This window comes from Anolis carolinensis, chromosome 1 (assembly GCF_035594765.1).
Source record: "Anolis carolinensis isolate JA03-04 chromosome 1, rAnoCar3.1.pri, whole genome shotgun sequence".
Taxonomy (NCBI): Eukaryota; Metazoa; Chordata; class Lepidosauria; order Squamata; family Dactyloidae; genus Anolis; species Anolis carolinensis.
Genome location: NC_085841.1, coordinates 93,398,814 through 93,415,469, shown reverse-complemented (window position 1 = coordinate 93,415,469; position 16,656 = coordinate 93,398,814). Strand labels below are relative to the sequence as shown.

Here is a 16,656-nt window from a genome sequence, read left to right as displayed (position 1 = left end):
TCTTCTGTGTTGTGTAACTTCCCCACTACAGTAGCAGGTTATGGGACCTCTTTGCTGTGGGATGCATGTAGCTGTCTACATCTTACATTTTGACACCTGCTTTAAGACAATTTTCTTACATCATATACCTCTGTTTGGCTGAGTATCATTGCTTGTTTTTATAGGTTGTTTTATTTTCCACCCTTTGCCTCTACTTTTCTTTTAATTTTTTAGTTCTCACAGAAATAGAAAAACACCATTAAAATTCTCGTATAGAACAAAATGCTGTCACACTGCTTTACATTTTATTTTTTGTCTGATCAAAATACATTAGCGACTCTCTTGTGCTGCAGTGTCTGGCCTTAATAATGGGCTAAATGAAGAAGTACAAACTGAGGCTAGAAGAGAGAGAGCTAATAGTTTGGAGGGGGCAAGGCATGAGACCTGAACATTATGGGATCAGAAACCAACACTTATCTGTTACATGCATGCACACACATTCTTTTTTTCAAAAAAATATTTTTTATTAAAAGAAAAGATTTTTTTTAAGTACATAAAAAGTGGGGGAACTATATGTGTTATAGAAAAGTAGAAAAAAGGAAAGAAGAAAAAGTATGTATAAAAAAGACAAAGACAGATAAATATATATATAACTTGGATCAAAGATTGGCTATTTCTAAAAAAACAAGAAAATCTTAAATCTAGAAGGTTTCGACCTAAAAGCCGATTGGCACTTATATATTTGGCACAAAGCAGACAAAAATGATAAGAAAATATTCAGAAACCACTTAATAAGGACTTCACTAAACAAGATATGGGAGAAATATAAAATAAGAATGTTCACCAAAACTCCAATGTGGCTATCGCCACTAGCAATAACTCAGAAGAGTATCCAAAGCAACAAAAACTGGCCCACATACAGAGATGTCCTTACAAGTCAAGAAAATGAATATGTACTAAAATCACAAGAAGAAGTATTGAAATCATTTGGTCAGCTACCATGGATCCACTACAGGCAAATAAAGGAACAATACATTAAGGATAAACAAGACGGCTTCATGAAGAAAGACTCAGAATGGGACAACATTCTAGAGTCCGAAAACAAATTAATTACAAAGATATATAAGAAACTCTTGGAGTGGAATACCGAGGAAGAACAAATTAAGGGAAGCATGGTGCAATGGTCCAAAGATATAGGAAGGCTTATAAGATATGAGGAATGGGAATTAATCTGGAAGAAAAATATAAAACACACATATGCAACCGACTTAAAAGAAAATCAATACAAAATGATTTACAGATGGTACATCACTCCAAAAAAATTAAGCCATTACAACAAAAATATTCAAATAAAATGTTGGAAGTGCCAGGTAAATGAGGGCAGTTTCTACCACATGTGGTGGTCCTGTCCCAAAACAAAGAGGTATTGGGAAAAAATCCATGAATGTGTAAAAATAATGGGAAAGAAACTACATATGAGACCAGAACTATACCTATTGGGCCTTAAAAATCTGAAATTGGACACAAATGAGGAAAAAATTCTAAACTATCTGGTTATAGGAGCCAGGATTGCCTTCGCCAAATTATGGAGAACAAACCAGATTCCTTCAATTAATCAATGGCTATTAAAAGTATGGGAAATAAAGACCATGGACAGACTAACCTTCCTGATGAAGAAACACCATGGACAACCGATAAAAGAAACTGACTGATCAATATTTGAAGAATACATAAGGAAAAGACGGACATACCCCGAAGAAATTCCAGAAGAACAACCAGAAATATACAAACCTAGCAATACAACATGTCGCTTCAGGAGGCAAACGGACCCCCCCCCCCCACCCAAATTGACAGTTACCAACGGAATAGCTGACACCACAAGGGGACCACTCTCTGACATCTAAAGACTCAACCGACCCTCCCGAATCTCTCTCTAGCCCCCTCCCCCCCTAAAACCCTACCCTTTGTTTTTGTTTCTCCCCCTTTCCCCTTTTTCCTCCCCCTTCTTCTATAACCCCTTTCTCCCAGCCTCACCCCCTCCTCCCTACCCCCCTACTTCCCTCTCCCATTTTTGAACCCCACTATTTTAAACCTGTATGCAAAAATACTTAAAATACACACACACACATACATATATACATATATATACCTACATACATAAAATGTATCGAAAAAAATATTTAAAAAAACAAGAAAAAAATATATAAGGCAAATTTGTACTTCCATTCTTCATTCTTTGCAGTAGTTCCAAACACTGTCTATCATTTCCCCCCCCCCCCCAATTTTCTACCATTCTTCACCCCTATTCTGTGTTTTTTTCTATTAGGTCTTCCTTTCTTATATATATATATATATATATATATATATATATATATATATATATATATATATATAGACAGACACAAACAATAGGGCCGGCAGAAGCTTGGATAAGCGGATATCTTGGATAATAAGGAGGGATGAACAAAAAGCCGATTAAACATCAAATTAGGTTATGATTTTACAAATTAAGCACCAAAACATCATGTTATATAACAAATTTGACATAAAAAGTAGTTCAATACGCAGTAATGTTATGTTGTAATTACTGTATTTATGAATTTAGCATCAAAATATCACGATATATTGAAAATATTGACTACAAAAATGGTTTGGATAATCCAGAAGCTTGAATAAGCGAAGCTTGGATAAGTGAGACTCTAGTGTGTATATATATATATATACACACACACACACACACACACAAGAGGGGCCATTGAAGGGAGGGGTGGGGGTTGTGCTGTCTGTGCTCGGACTGGCCTTTGGCGCAGGCGCAGATGGAGCATTCCGGTTTTTGGGTTTTTGGCCCCATGGAGGTTGGGGATGTGTAGCTTGTTTGTAAGAATGTAGAGACGTGGATTGTGTTGTCAATTTTCTAGGTTGGGGGGGCCTTTAGTTTTGTTGTTTTGCCCAGTGGAGCGACGCCATTCTCCTTTTATATATATAGATACATACACACACATAGCTATATTTATAATTCAATTTCATTAGATTTTCATGTATTCTTTAAAGAGACTCCAGTCTGTACTTTTAACATTACTTCCTGTGAGTTTTTTCAGTAAAAACGTTAATTTATCCATATCCATGATGTCCATTATTTTAATTAATAAGTCCTCTTTTGTTGGCACTTCTTGTTTCCATTTTTTAGCATAAACCATTTTTGCTGCTGTAGTGAAGTATGCCAATAAAATGTCCTTATTTCTGTCCAATTTTTCTTCCTCCCCTATCATACTCAATAGGAAATATTCAGGTCTCAGTTGAATTTTAATTTTTAAAATCTCTTGAACTGTTGCATGAACCATTTTCCAATCATTATTAGCCTTTTTACATGTCCACCACATGTGGTAGAACGTACCTTCTTGATCTCCACATTTCCAACATTTATTTTGCAAAATTTTATACATTTCCCTAATTTTTGTGGTGTCATATACCATCGGTACATCATTTTGTACCAATTTTCTTTTAAATCTATTGCATAAGAGTACTTTAATCTTATGCTCCACATCCATTCCCATTCTTTTAAGTGGATTGATCTCCCTATATTGCTGGCCCATTCTGTCATACAGCTTTTTACCAGTTATGTTTCTGTAGACCATTCCAGAAGCTTGTTATATATTCTTGTGATCATCTTTTTCTCAGTGTTCATCACTTTATCCCAGAAAGTGTCTTTATCTATAAAGCCAAACTTCTTGTTACGAGTCAGATGCCAGCCAATATAAATAACTCAGTTTATTGCAAAACAACACAAAAGAGCCAAGAAAACAACCAAAAAAGGGCTCAAAACACTAGCCCAATCCATCTCTTCACTCCCAGAGTCCGATATCCCATCCTCCTGACTCCCAGCCCCACAATCCCCTTCAAACCCCTCAAAGGAATCATCATCAGTGGATTCCATAAGTATTTCCCGGATTCTTTTCCTTTGTTGCTCCTCATCGGAGTCTTGCTCACGAGTCGTTTTCCTGCCTCTTCTAACACAAATAGTAGTATCTCTACTCGAAGATGCCATCACAACACTTCTTGTCTATGCTGTATTGTTCTTTTAACTGGATGTAATGAAACCACGAATTTTTTTTTTGAAACTTTTAACTATGGAAAGTATCATTCTTTTTTAATAGTACATCTTTGTAGGTTGGCCATTGTGACCAATCCAGCAACCTTCTTTGTCTTGCCTCCAATGGAGAAATCCATAAAGGTGTTTTTGTATACATTCTTTCTTTATATCTTTCCCATATTCTCAACAATGCCGATCTTATAAAATGGTTGCCAAAATTTTTCTCCACTTTTTTTTCTTCCGTACCAAAGATACAAGTGTCAACCTACTCTAAGAACATATCCTTCCAAAGTTAAAAGTCTTTCTTTCTTTAATGTTGTCCATTCTTTAAACCTTACAAGTCCACATGCTTCATAATAAAGCTTTAAGTCCGGGAGGCCCTTTGTTTCACATCCGTCATATTGATAAACTTGAATCTTGGTTTTTTTTTTATCTTGCCACACAAACTTAAGTAAATCTTTATTCCAGTCTTTAAACATTTTATTATTTCTAAGTATGGGGAGATTTTGGAACAAATACAACATTCTTGGAAGCACACTCATTTTTATTGCTGCTGTTCTACCCATTAAAGATAATTTTAACCACTTCCAATTTTCTAATTATTTTCGGATTTCTTTCCATTTTGTTTTATAATTATTCTTCAGGAGTTGTGCGTTTTCTGCAGTAATTTCCAGGCCTAAATATTTAATTTTTGTTGTTACTTGGAGTTCCAATAATTCTTTCAATTCATCTTGGTTCTTTCTTGTCATATTTTTAGTTAAAATCATCGTCTTTTTCTTATTTATCTCTAGGCCCACTATAGTCCCATACTCTTCAATCTTGTTTAACCATTCTTTTATATTTTTTCTTGGCTCTTCCACAATACAAATTAGATCGCCAGCATATGCTCTTAGTTTAAACGAGTACTTTCCTATAGTTGCCCTTTTAAGCTTTTTATCCTCTCTTATATTTTTTTAATTTCCATTTCCATAATGAAAATCAAGGGCAATAAGGAACATCCTTGTCTCATTCCTTTATTTATTACAAAGTCTTCTGAGAGTTGTCCATTTACTGAGATCTTAACCTTTTGATGGTCATAAATTGCTCCTATGGCATTTTGAAATTGAAATCCAAAATCTAATTGTTGTAATAGTATTTTAAAGAAGTCCCAATTTAAATTGTCAAAAGCCTTTTCTGCATCCAATGCCAAAAAGGCCATTTCTATTTGAGGGTTTGCTTCGTAGTATTCAGTTAAGTCTAAAATATTCCTTACATTGTCCTTTAGATGTCTATTGGGAAGAAAGCTAGATTGATCTTGAATCCATTCGTTAAGAAATTTTTTGACGGGTTACCAAAATATTTGTGAAAATCTTATAATCCATGTTCAAAAGGGAGATGGGTCTATAATTCTGGACATCTTGCCCGTCCGTATTCTCTTTATGTAGCATTATAATATTAGCGTGCTTCCATGATTCTGGAATTTCTTCTTGGTTTAAAATTTGATTCATTATCTCTTTCAAATATGGGGTAACTTCTTCCTTCATGGTTTTGTAAAAGCCTGCTGTAAACCCGTCCGGACCTGGGGATTTATTTGAGTCCATCGGTTTTATAGCTTTATAAATTTCTTGTTCTGAAACCTCTCTATTAAGTTGTTCTCTCTGTTTGTCTGTTATCTTTTGAAGATTTGATTTCTCCAAATATTTCACAATATCTTCTTTCTCTATTTTATCAGCTGAATATAGTTGTCTATAAAAATCCATTGCAGGGCGCATGCTTCGAAATTTAATTACATATTTGGAAGACTAAAATCTCCTCTTTTAGTTAAATCCGTCATAATAGTGTATTTAATTCTAGTTTTTTTATTTCTCCAGATAAATTTAGACATTTCCTTATTCCATTCCTTAAATAAATTTTGATTCCTAATTATTGGTAAATTTTGAAACAAATATACTAATTTTGGTAAAACGTTCATCTTGATTATAGCTATTCAGCCTAATATTGAAATGTTTAAGAATTGCCATTGTTGTAAATCCCTTTTTAACTCTTTCCATTTCTCAAAATAGTTGTTTTCTAATAATTGAGCACTTTTTGCAGTGATCCAGATTCCTAAGTTAAGTTTTGGTACTACTTTTATCCTCGTCTTGTCTTGAATATTTTCCTGATTTCTCTTTGTCATATTCTTTGTAAGTATTTTTATTTTTTTCTTTATTAATATAAAAACCCGCTAATCTACCAAAGTTTTCTATCTTCTGGATCCAATTTGAAATTCTGTTTCTAGGTTCCTCAATAATACATATTATGTCATCTGCAAAAGCTCGTAGCTTGAATTCCTGATTTCTTATTTTTATTCCTTTCAATTGGCCATGATATCGGATGTTTCTAATAAGAATTTCTAAAGCAAATATAAAAATCAGCGGAGACAGAGGGCAGCCCTGCCTCGCTCACTTACTAATATTAAATTATTTTGATTGTTGGCCATTAATTATAAGTCTAGCAGTTTGTTTATCGTAGATTGCCTCTATGGCATTCAAAAAATAGTGTCCCATATCTTTACCTAGTAATTTAAAAAAAATCCAATTTAAATTATCGAACGCCTTTTCTGCGTCGATTGCTAGCAGGGCTACCTCTTTCTGATGATAATGCTCATAGTATTCAATGGCATGCAATATACATCTAACATTATCCTTCATCTGTCTATCAGGTAGAAATCCATTATGCTCTTTGCCAATCCAGTTGTTCAGAAAAAAATTAAATCTGTTTGCCAATATCATAGTGAATAATTTATAATCTGTATTTAAAAGAGAAATGGGTTTATAATTACGGACATCAGTAGTATCTGCCTTTTCTTTAGAAATTGCTGTTATGTCAGCCTGAGACCAGGTCTCTGGTATTACCCTTTCTTTTAGCGCCTGTAAAGATGTCATGATCATTGTGTTTTATTCATGATTGCTATGGTTAGGGTTGACTGTTTAAGGTTATATATTTCAGCTATTCTTATACAGAAGCTGGGAGCCTCTAAGGCATGGCCAGGAAAAGGGGCGTGGCTTCACCTTGCTGGTGGAAGCCTTAGAATTCAAAATTTAGCAGTTGGAATTCGGCAGTTGGAGTTTGTCGGTTGAGCAGAGCAGTTGGTTCTGTTCAGTGAGAAAGGAGTGTGGTCGAAAAAAAGAGATTGTGGGAGGAAGTTGAGCAGCTAGAGAGTTTTAGCGGAGAAGGGCTAAAATTAAAGTTGCTGAGCCTTTAGTAGGAATAACTAAAGAGCTGAGGCTATATCCCTAAGTCAAGGACTAGGGTTAACCAGTTAAACTCCCCAGTCCAAGTTTGATCGGGTACAGATCAACTAAGTTCAAGAAGGACAATATTCCTAACTGAAAGAAACAAGTAATATAAAGCTGATACCATACTAAGCTCAGTGAAACTATTGAGAAATCTTGCAACACCTACTGTACAGAAGTAACATCGTTCACCTCAAGATATAACATTCTTGCAACCATCAAGCTTTGTGCTATAAATAAACAAGTTACTGTTTCTTCAAATGTTGCTTATTATTTGAGCAAAGCATCTTTCAAAGGTGGTGGCAGCGACAACATAGAAAAGTGGAATACATAGAGGTAGAAGGCGAATCCTTCGCAATTTGGTGGCAGCGGTGGGATCCAAAAAGATTCCATCCCTGTCACATCAAGTCTTTACATTTGGTGGCAGCGGTGGGATCCAAAAAGATTCCATCCCTGTCATCACACTTCTTTACATTTGGCGGCAGCGGTGGGATCCATGTAACAAAGACTGATTCAGTGCCTGGGATCCGTGTAACAAAGACTGATTCAGTGCCTGGGATCCGTGTAACAAGAACTGATTCAGTGCCTGAAATTCGTTTGGCAAAGGTTAGTTTGGTGCCGGAGATCAGCTTTAGGTAAAAGGGCTGAGGTAAAACTTGTCTGGAAATGGCCACCAGGAAACAGAAAAAGTTGGCAGAGGAGGCGGGAGAGCTTTCCTCCTCAGATTCAGAACAAGTAACCTTGTCTGAAATGTCTCTCAAGTATCAATTAGAGATGAAGAAATTAGAGATTGAGGAGAGAGAGAGAGAGAGAGCCAGGCAGGCTGAATTGGAAATGAAAAAGATGGAGGTTGAGGAAAGAGAGAAGGAGAGGGCCAGGCAAGCAGAGTTGAGGAGAATGGAAATAGATTTGGAGAAGCAAAGATTGACACACTCTCAACCTCACGCTGATACCCAAGAAGGGGATTTGAGAGCTGAAGCACCTGATGTAATTTTAAAAAGGTTTCCCAGATATAACAAGGAAGATGATATAGAAAAGTTCCTTATATCCTTTGAAAGGTGCTGTAAAGATTTTGAAGTGAGTGAAGACAAATGGATGTTATATCTGAGGCCACAAATTAGTGGAAAGCTTCTAGAAATATATAGTGATATGGCTGAAGACACTCACAGAGATTATAAGATGTTTAAACTGCAGGTACAACAAAAGTTTCAGTTGACGCCTGAATTTTACAGATTAAAGTTCAGAACTTTAAAGAGGGACAGATACCAAAGTTTTGCGCAAGTTGCTTCAAAGCAAGCTCAATACTTTGACAGCTGGGTGAGGACTTCTGAAGTAGATTCCTTTCTGCAACTTAAGGAACTATTGAAGCTGGAGCAGCTCTTTCACCTAGTTCCCTCAGAATACAGATGGCTAATTCAAGACCGAAACCCAAAGACAGCCAACGAAGCTGCAGTTATGATTGACCAGCTAATTACCTTGAAAGAAGGTTTTAGGAAGGAGGAAGAACCAAAAGAGAAAAAACCTCTAAAGCCGACGTTTTACCCTCACGCACGCACACAGATGCAAAGGGGAGGTTCAGGAGAAAACACCGCCTATAGGAAGCATGAGGCAGTTGCAGACCAAGCCAGGCCTGAGGAAAAGATAAAATGTTACCATTGTGGAAGGCCAGGGCATCTTAGATATCAAGAAAGACAGGTCTACTTTCTTTGTAAATAGAGCTCCAATAGAACAAGAAGTGGAACCTGAAGTTAAGTCTAGAAGCCCTGATGCGAGGCCAAAAGAAAAACAATGTTTATTTATCCTTTCAAGAGAAGTCTCTGAAGACTATTTAGAATCTATTGTCATAGATGAGATACACACGCAGGGATGGAGAGACACTGGGTCGGATGTCTGTATTATACGTCCTGAAGTGGTCCCACAGAGATACCAACATCCCTCTTCAGAGATAAATTTAAAGGGGATAGGCCCGTCGATACCAACCCCTGTAGTATCCTTACCCATCAAGTACAAAGGCTGGGAAGGATTATGGGACTTCGCTGTCTGCGCGGACATCCCATACAAATGTTTGATTGGGAATGATTTAAATGGAAAAGTTAGGAATTGGCAGAAAGAAGCTGATAAACATGAAGGCAACATGGAGGTCCACACTCCAAAAGCCAAGTGTTTGACCATCCAAGCTAGCTCAGAGCAACTTCCTGAGTCTAGTTCGAGCATCATTGAGTTGGTCAGCGGAATAGAGGGAAAACAAGAGATACTGCGAGAGCAGCTAGCAGATGAAACATTACAACCTTTGTTCTTGCAAGTTCAGAGCGCCACAGGAACAGAAGAAAGTAAAACTCCTAAGTTCGTACTTAAGGAGGGAGTTTTATACAGGAAAAGTACAAGCCATAAGACTTTGAATGAGCCAGAAACACGTACCCAAATAGTGGTACCTGTAAACTACAGGAAACAACTGTTAGATGTGGCCCATGACAATCCACAAGGAGGGCATTTGGGGGTTAGAAAAACCACCCAAAGAATCAGCAAGAACTTTTTCTGGCCTGGCATGTATCAACATATCAAGGAGTTTTGCAGGTCGTGCGATACTTGCCAAAGGTTTAGCATGGGAAGAGATAAGACCAAAGCACCTTTAGTTCCCATGCCGGTTGTTGGGGAACCCTTTTTCCGAGTAGGGATTGATCTAGTTGGTCCTTTGTATAAGCCCAGTCGGAGAGGATACAAATATATTCTCACAGTAATAGACTATGCAACCAGGTATCCAGATGCAGTGGCTTTGACCAATATTGAAACTTCCACCATAGCCAATGCGCTGTTATCAATGTGGGGAAGGACTGGATTTCCCAGAGAGCTTGTGTCAGACCTGGGGACTCAGTTCACCTCGCGGCTAATGAAGAAGTTATTAGAGTTGTGCGGAATTAAACACCTAACGTCCACACCTTATCATCCGCAAACGAATGGCCTAGTAGAAAACCTGAACAAAACACTAGTGAAAATGATCAAGGCCTATAGCCAGCAGAGACCCCACGACTGGGACACCAAGTTGCAGCAGCTGTTGTTCGCATATCGATCAGTCCCACAGGACAGCACTGGTTACTCGCCTTTTGAACTGTTATTCGGAAGGAAGGCTCGTGGACCCCTTGATTTGATCAGAGAGCACTGGGAAGCAAGTCCTACGCCAGATCCTGTTCCTGTCGACGACTACATCAAGGATCTTCAGTCAACATTAAAGATGGCCAGGGACATCGCCCAGGAACATCTTATGACGGCCCAGGAGCAACAAAAGATCCGGTACGATGCAACGTCGAGACCCTGAGACTTCAACGTCGGAGATGAGGTCCTGTTTTTAACACCCAACAAGAACAACAAACTACAGATAGACTGGACTGGACCGTGGAGGATCGTCAGGAAGCAGAACCATGTGAACTGTGACATCCTAGATGAACGATTGGGGATTGAGAAACGGGTGCATGTAAACATGATTAAGCCGTATGTAAATAGGTCGGCAAATGTTTACTGTATAGTATCAGAGGAAGATACAGGTCCTTTTTCATTTTGGGAAGGTAATAGGGAGATACATAGAAACTTGGATAAAGTAACCATAAACTCAGACTTATCTCCATCACAACAATGAGAGGTTAAAGGAATCTTGGCTAAGTATAAAGTCATGTTTTCGGATTTACCCGGGAGAGTGCAGGGAGTGCAACATAAAATATGCACCGGTGACGCCGCACCGATAGCATCCCCTCCCTATAGGGTAACGGGTAAGATAAGCGAATGCATAGAGCAAGAGGTCAGGGAGATGTTAGATTTGGATATAATCGTGCCATCTAACAGCCCTTGGGCTTCGCCCATAGTGTTAATAAAGAAGCCAGACAAAACCGTAAGGTTTTGCATAGATTACCGGCGGTTAAATAAAATCACCCAAAACGACATGTATCCGATGCCCCGTTTGGATGATTTACTAGAAAGGATTGGAAAAGCCAAATTAATAAGTAGAATTGATGAAGATGGAGAGGATAGGCCCATACTTTTCCTCAGTAAGAAGTGGCATTCTAATGAGCTTAGCATGTCCACAATCGAGAAGGAATGTTACTCGATAATTTGGTCCATAAAGAAACTGAAACCATACTTGTGGGGAAGGAAGTTTACGTTACAAACTGATCACGCACCCCTAAGATGGTTGGATAATGTAAAAGGGACCAATAACAAATTATTGAGATGGAGTTTATCACTACAGGACTTTACATTTGATATTAAACATATAAAGGGCAAATGTAATGTAGTAGCTGATGCTCTATCCAGAGCACCTTGATCGGAAGACTTACAGGTTTGTATTTAGAGTTTAAGGTATGATGCTATGTTTATGTATAGATATGTATTTTGTGTTACTCTCTATTATTTTTGCTTATTCTGGGTCTAGAAAAAGCAAAAATAATCTTTCCGGGTTGGAAGGTATGTAAAGATGTCATGATCATTGTGTTTTATTCATGATTGCTATGGTTAGGGTTGACTGTTTAAGGTTATATATTTCAGCTATTCTTATACAGAAGCTGGGAGCCTCTAAGGCATGGCCAGGAAAAGGGGCGTGGCTTCACCTTGCTGGTGGAAGCCTTAGAATTCAAAATTTAGCAGTTGGAATTCGGCAGTTGGGAGTTTGTCGGTTGAGCAGAGCAGTTGGTTCTGTTCAGTGAGAAAGGAGTGTGATCGAAAAAAAGATTGTGGGAGGAAGTTGAGCAGCTAGAGAGTTTTAGCGGAGAAGGGCTAAAATTAAAGTTGCTGAGCCTTTAGTAGGAATAACTAAAGAGCTGAGGCTATATCCCTAAGTCAAGGAGGACTAGGGTTAACCAGTTAAACTCCCCAGTCCAAGTTTGATCGGGTACAGATCAACTAAGTTCAAGAAGGACAATATTCCTAACTGAAAGAAACAAGTAATATAAAGCTGATACCATACTAAGCTCAGTGAAACTATTGAGAAATCTTGCAACACCTACTGTACAGAAGTAACATCGTTCACCTCAAGATATAACATTCTTGCAACCATCAAGCTTTGTGCTATAAATAAACAAGTTACTGTTTCTTCAAATGTTGCTTATTATTTGAGCAAAGCATCTTTCAAAGGTGGTGGCAGCGACAACATAGAAAAGTGGAATACATAGAGGTAGAAGGCGAATCCTTCGCAATTTGGTGGCAGCGGTGGGATCCAAAAAGATTCCATCCCTGTCACATCAAGTCTTTACATTTGGTGGCAGCGGTGGGATCCAAAAAGATTCCATCCCTGTCATCACACTTCTTTACAGCGCCAAATTCATGATTTTCTTTAAATAAGGTATAAGTTCCTCCTGGAGGGCCCTATAAAAATTTATTGGGAAACCATCCGGTCCCAGTGCTTTATTTGATTTAGTTAATTTAATGGCATTTCTGATTTCCTCTTCTGTAATATCTTTATTTAAACATTCTCTTTGATGATGTTATTTTCTGGAGTTTCAACACTCCTAGATATTGTGAAATTTCATCCATTTTTATATCCTCCTCTTTGTACAAGTTGGTATAAATTTCAGTAAAATGTCATTATCTGTTACTAACATCTCTTTTCCGCTTTTAATTTCTGTTATCTGTTTTTTTTTCTTACTTACTTTTCGCGCCAACCATGTACCTGGTTTGTTAGCGTTCTCAAAATTATACTGTTTTATAAATTTAAGCTGGTTTGCAGTTTGTTCTAATTCTAAATTTCTTTTACTATTATTCAAGGTCTCCAATCTTTTTATTAAAATTGTTTTCTGTGGGTTTTTAACGTTTTCTCTGTAATATTTCTTTCTTTCTTAATCTTGTAAATCAAATTCATCTTTTAATTTCATGTTTTTGATTAATATGAATTTCTTGTAGTGCTATTATGTCATAATTTCCTTTTTTAAGAGTCCAGAATACCTTTTTACGTTTATTTGGAGAATTCAAACCATTTATTTTGTTTGAATAACATTTTATTTGACGTTCAAGATCACTCACTGTCTTTATTTTCAGGTTTTTCCGGTTCGTCTTCTGTCGATTCACCCTCATCCAAGTTCCCAGCTCCATATTCTGAAAATAAACCTTCGCCTTCTGGAGAATAAAATCTCCCTTTCTTCTACTTCCTCTCTGTTGGTTCTGCTTAATCTAGTGACTTCATTTTTTTTTTCTTTTTAATGGTTTTTATAGAACTCCTTTGCTTTCTCCTCCGAGGTCAGCCAATACCTTTGATCTTTATAGGTGACCATAATAACTTCAGTTCTCTCCCACCGAAATCTAATATCTGCTTTCTTTAGTTCTTCAGTTAGGAACATATATTTCCTTCTATTCAGCGATTCTTGTGGGAATTCTTTTAAAATTGCAATCTTATTTTTTTTATAAAAACAGTTGGAGTTTTGCTGTTTTGTCTTAAGATCTCATCACGGATTCATTTTCTAGCAAAGTGAACAATTGTATCCCTAGGTACTTTAAATTTCTTTGCATATGTCGTTGTTATTCTATATACCCAGTCCACGTCTCTATCCGCCTCCTGTTCTATTAGCTGCAAGATCTTTGCTGTAATTTGTATTATTATCTGTCTTATTTGTTCATTAGATTCCTCTGGGATACTCCTAAATCTTGATTGAAATTCTAAGCTTTCTAGTTCAATTCTCTCGTTTTCTTTCCGTCTTCTCATTTATGTTCTCTAAACTTGACACTTCTGTATTTTTGTTTGAGATGCTTCGACTTTTTGTTTATCAATTTTAGCTTCTTTTATCTCTTCATGTACACTCGCTAATTCTTTTTTCAGTTGTCCAATTTCCTCTGAAATTTCCTTTTTCATGTCTAACATCTGCTCTTGGAAAGTCTGAAATTCTTTTTGATGGGCCAGTTGTCTTTCTGTCATAGATTGTAGTTCCTTTTGGTGTACATCCTGTTTCTCCAAAAATTTCTGTATCTCTTTCAGTAGATCTCTAAGGCTTATATCATCTGTTACTGATGATCTCCTTGGTAATGCTTTGTTGTCTTTCATATCTTTATCTTGTTTAGATTTGAAGTCATTTTGTATAAATAGCTCCTTCAGTTCTACTTTCTTAAAAAATATGTGTGTGTGTGTGGTCCAATATTCAATGTCCCACTCGCTCAATCAACTAGTTAATTGTTCTTTACTGAGTCCTGAAGATTACTATCTTACAATTTATCAACAATTCATTAATTCATCAAATAAATCTTAATAGTACCTTTGGGAAGAGAAAAAAAAATAATCTTTTTTATGGCCTATCTAATGACGTCCACTATGTAGGTCTTGCTAAGAAATTAATGGAGATGGTAATAATCACTATAATATTTTAAAAAAAGAAAAAGAAGATCGAATAGTCAATTAATTTCAGTTAGATTCAATTTCAGTTACACTAAATGTTACTTTTTCTTAGTCCATAAAATTTCTCACAGTCTTCAAAGGCAGCTCCATGTAGAGCGCATTGCAGTAATCCATTTGGGATGTAACCAGAGCGTGGACCACTGTGGCCAAGTCAGACTTCCCAAGGTATGGGCGCAACTGGTGATTTTATTATCATCAGATTGACTGTTTTCTCAACAGGTGTGCAATAAAACATAGCAAAACAAGTCCTTCAAGTTATTTGAAAAGAATTTTCAAAACCAAAAGAGAATCACAGAGTACTCTGTACATATACTACCCTCATGCTGCATCAGGTAAAAACAATTCTGAAAACATGTTCAGAATATATGACTATAATAAGTTTCCTTGAGACACGACTAAATAATAATCCCAACAGAACTGTTTTAAAGGGAGAAAAGCTACTTACAATAATATCTGTAGGAACTTCACGTAGAGAATATTCTGGCTTATTTGGTATCTCTTGATTACCAATCAACTCATAAACAGCAGGATAGGATAACAATTTTATCAGAGCTAGAAAAGACTAAAACAAGAAACATAGTAAAACAAAAAACATAGTAATGAAACAAACAAGATGCTCACCTTTTGCTGTACTAAACACTTGACAGTGTGGGAGTCTTCAAGATTTTAAATAGTGTTGAGTGAAAAGATAAATATTCCTCTACAGCAGAACACATCAAGTCAATGGTGACATATACAAAGCGACTACTGCACAACAGGCAAACAAAAAAGTCCAGTGTAAAGGTCTGGAATGAGTAAGGCCTACAATCTCTGGAGTTAATGCAACATCAACTAGCTGGGCAGGGCAAGGTGGAAGTCAGACTGATGTAGGGGGAAATGATGACACCTGTAACTTCAGCAATTACATCTGAGTGTCCCAGTTCAAACGTAGCCACCTGTGAACAGTGAACAGGTGCTGGGGAGACATAGCCCTTGTTGGCTGAACAGGGAGAGCATAGAGACAGACTGTCTGCAAGAAATTGCATTACAGATACAGGAGCCTTGATTCTCCCACCCCTTCCCACTGTGTGTCAAAGAGGGACTTGTTTTAAGAGCTATAATAAAACAGTCTGCCTCACTGAGCAGAAAAGATAAGCTCTTTGTCTCAGCATGAAGACAACGTTAAAAAATCATGCACTCTTATAACCAATACAGAAACTAGTCAAATAAAAACCAACAAATAATGTTACTGCTGCATTACAGAAAGATAGCAAGATTTAAAATAAAATGCAAGAAACAACCTGACACTTCACAAAACAACACCTACGTCATTATACAGAATGGGAAACTGGTTATTGTTCTGGCTTTTTAAAAATGCAGATGTTAATACATGTGTATTATTTAAGGCATTTCTGTATCACCTCCCAGTTCACAAAAGCTCCTCAAATGATAAATAAAAGCAATTAAAACCATAGAAGTAGCATTTGCATCCCACATTATGGCATCCAGCTGAGATAATAAAACTGATTGATTAACATATTCACTGATGTTGAAAACAAAAAAGTGACTTAATGTAACTCTTCTAGAAATGATTTTCCTTGTATTCTTTAAGCTACTAAGCTTCAAAAAACTAATTTAATATGACCATCAGATGCTGTCTTTATACTGTTTTCAAAACACTCAACTATACTAAAATACCTAGAATAGACATTGCAAACTATATGAAATTTAAAGAAATAAATGAATATCCCAAAGGAAGTGTTATATTTCACATCATATGCACAGGAATATGCAAAAGAAAGGTCAAATCACCTTCTGACAGCTGCGGTCAATAGGATCAACTGGTGTTGATCTAGGGTGAGTGACTCGGATGTCATCTCTTCCACATTCCAGAACACCCCATAGTTCAGTAACAAGTGCTTTTACAAATCCTAGGAAGAAAATAGTTTGTTCATATCAATGTGCTCTATAGCAGAAGCTTCAGCATAAGA

The 16,656-nt window shown here is 36.9% G+C and overlaps 1 protein-coding gene across 8 annotated transcripts in view; it reads right to left on the bottom strand.

Annotated features, from left to right (window-relative positions):
- Window positions 1-16,656, bottom strand: part of tbc1d32 (TBC1 domain family member 32) — a 129,916-nt gene that overhangs the window by 75,168 nt on the left and 38,092 nt on the right. For 7 of the 8 annotated variants that reach the window (XR_010005710.1, XM_062979339.1, XM_062979344.1 and 4 more), the window contains 2 exons: window positions 16,478-16,596; window positions 15,132-15,248 (listed from right to left, as the gene is read on the bottom strand). Coding sequence is in view for 7 of the 8 variants with exons in the window: in XM_062979339.1 (XP_062835409.1) it covers window positions 15,132-15,248; window positions 16,478-16,596 (236 nt within the window). In the remaining variant the exon portion in view is untranslated. The remainder of the gene's footprint in view (window positions 1-15,131; window positions 15,249-16,477; window positions 16,597-16,656) is intronic. The other variant, XM_062979349.1, reaches the window with a different exon arrangement.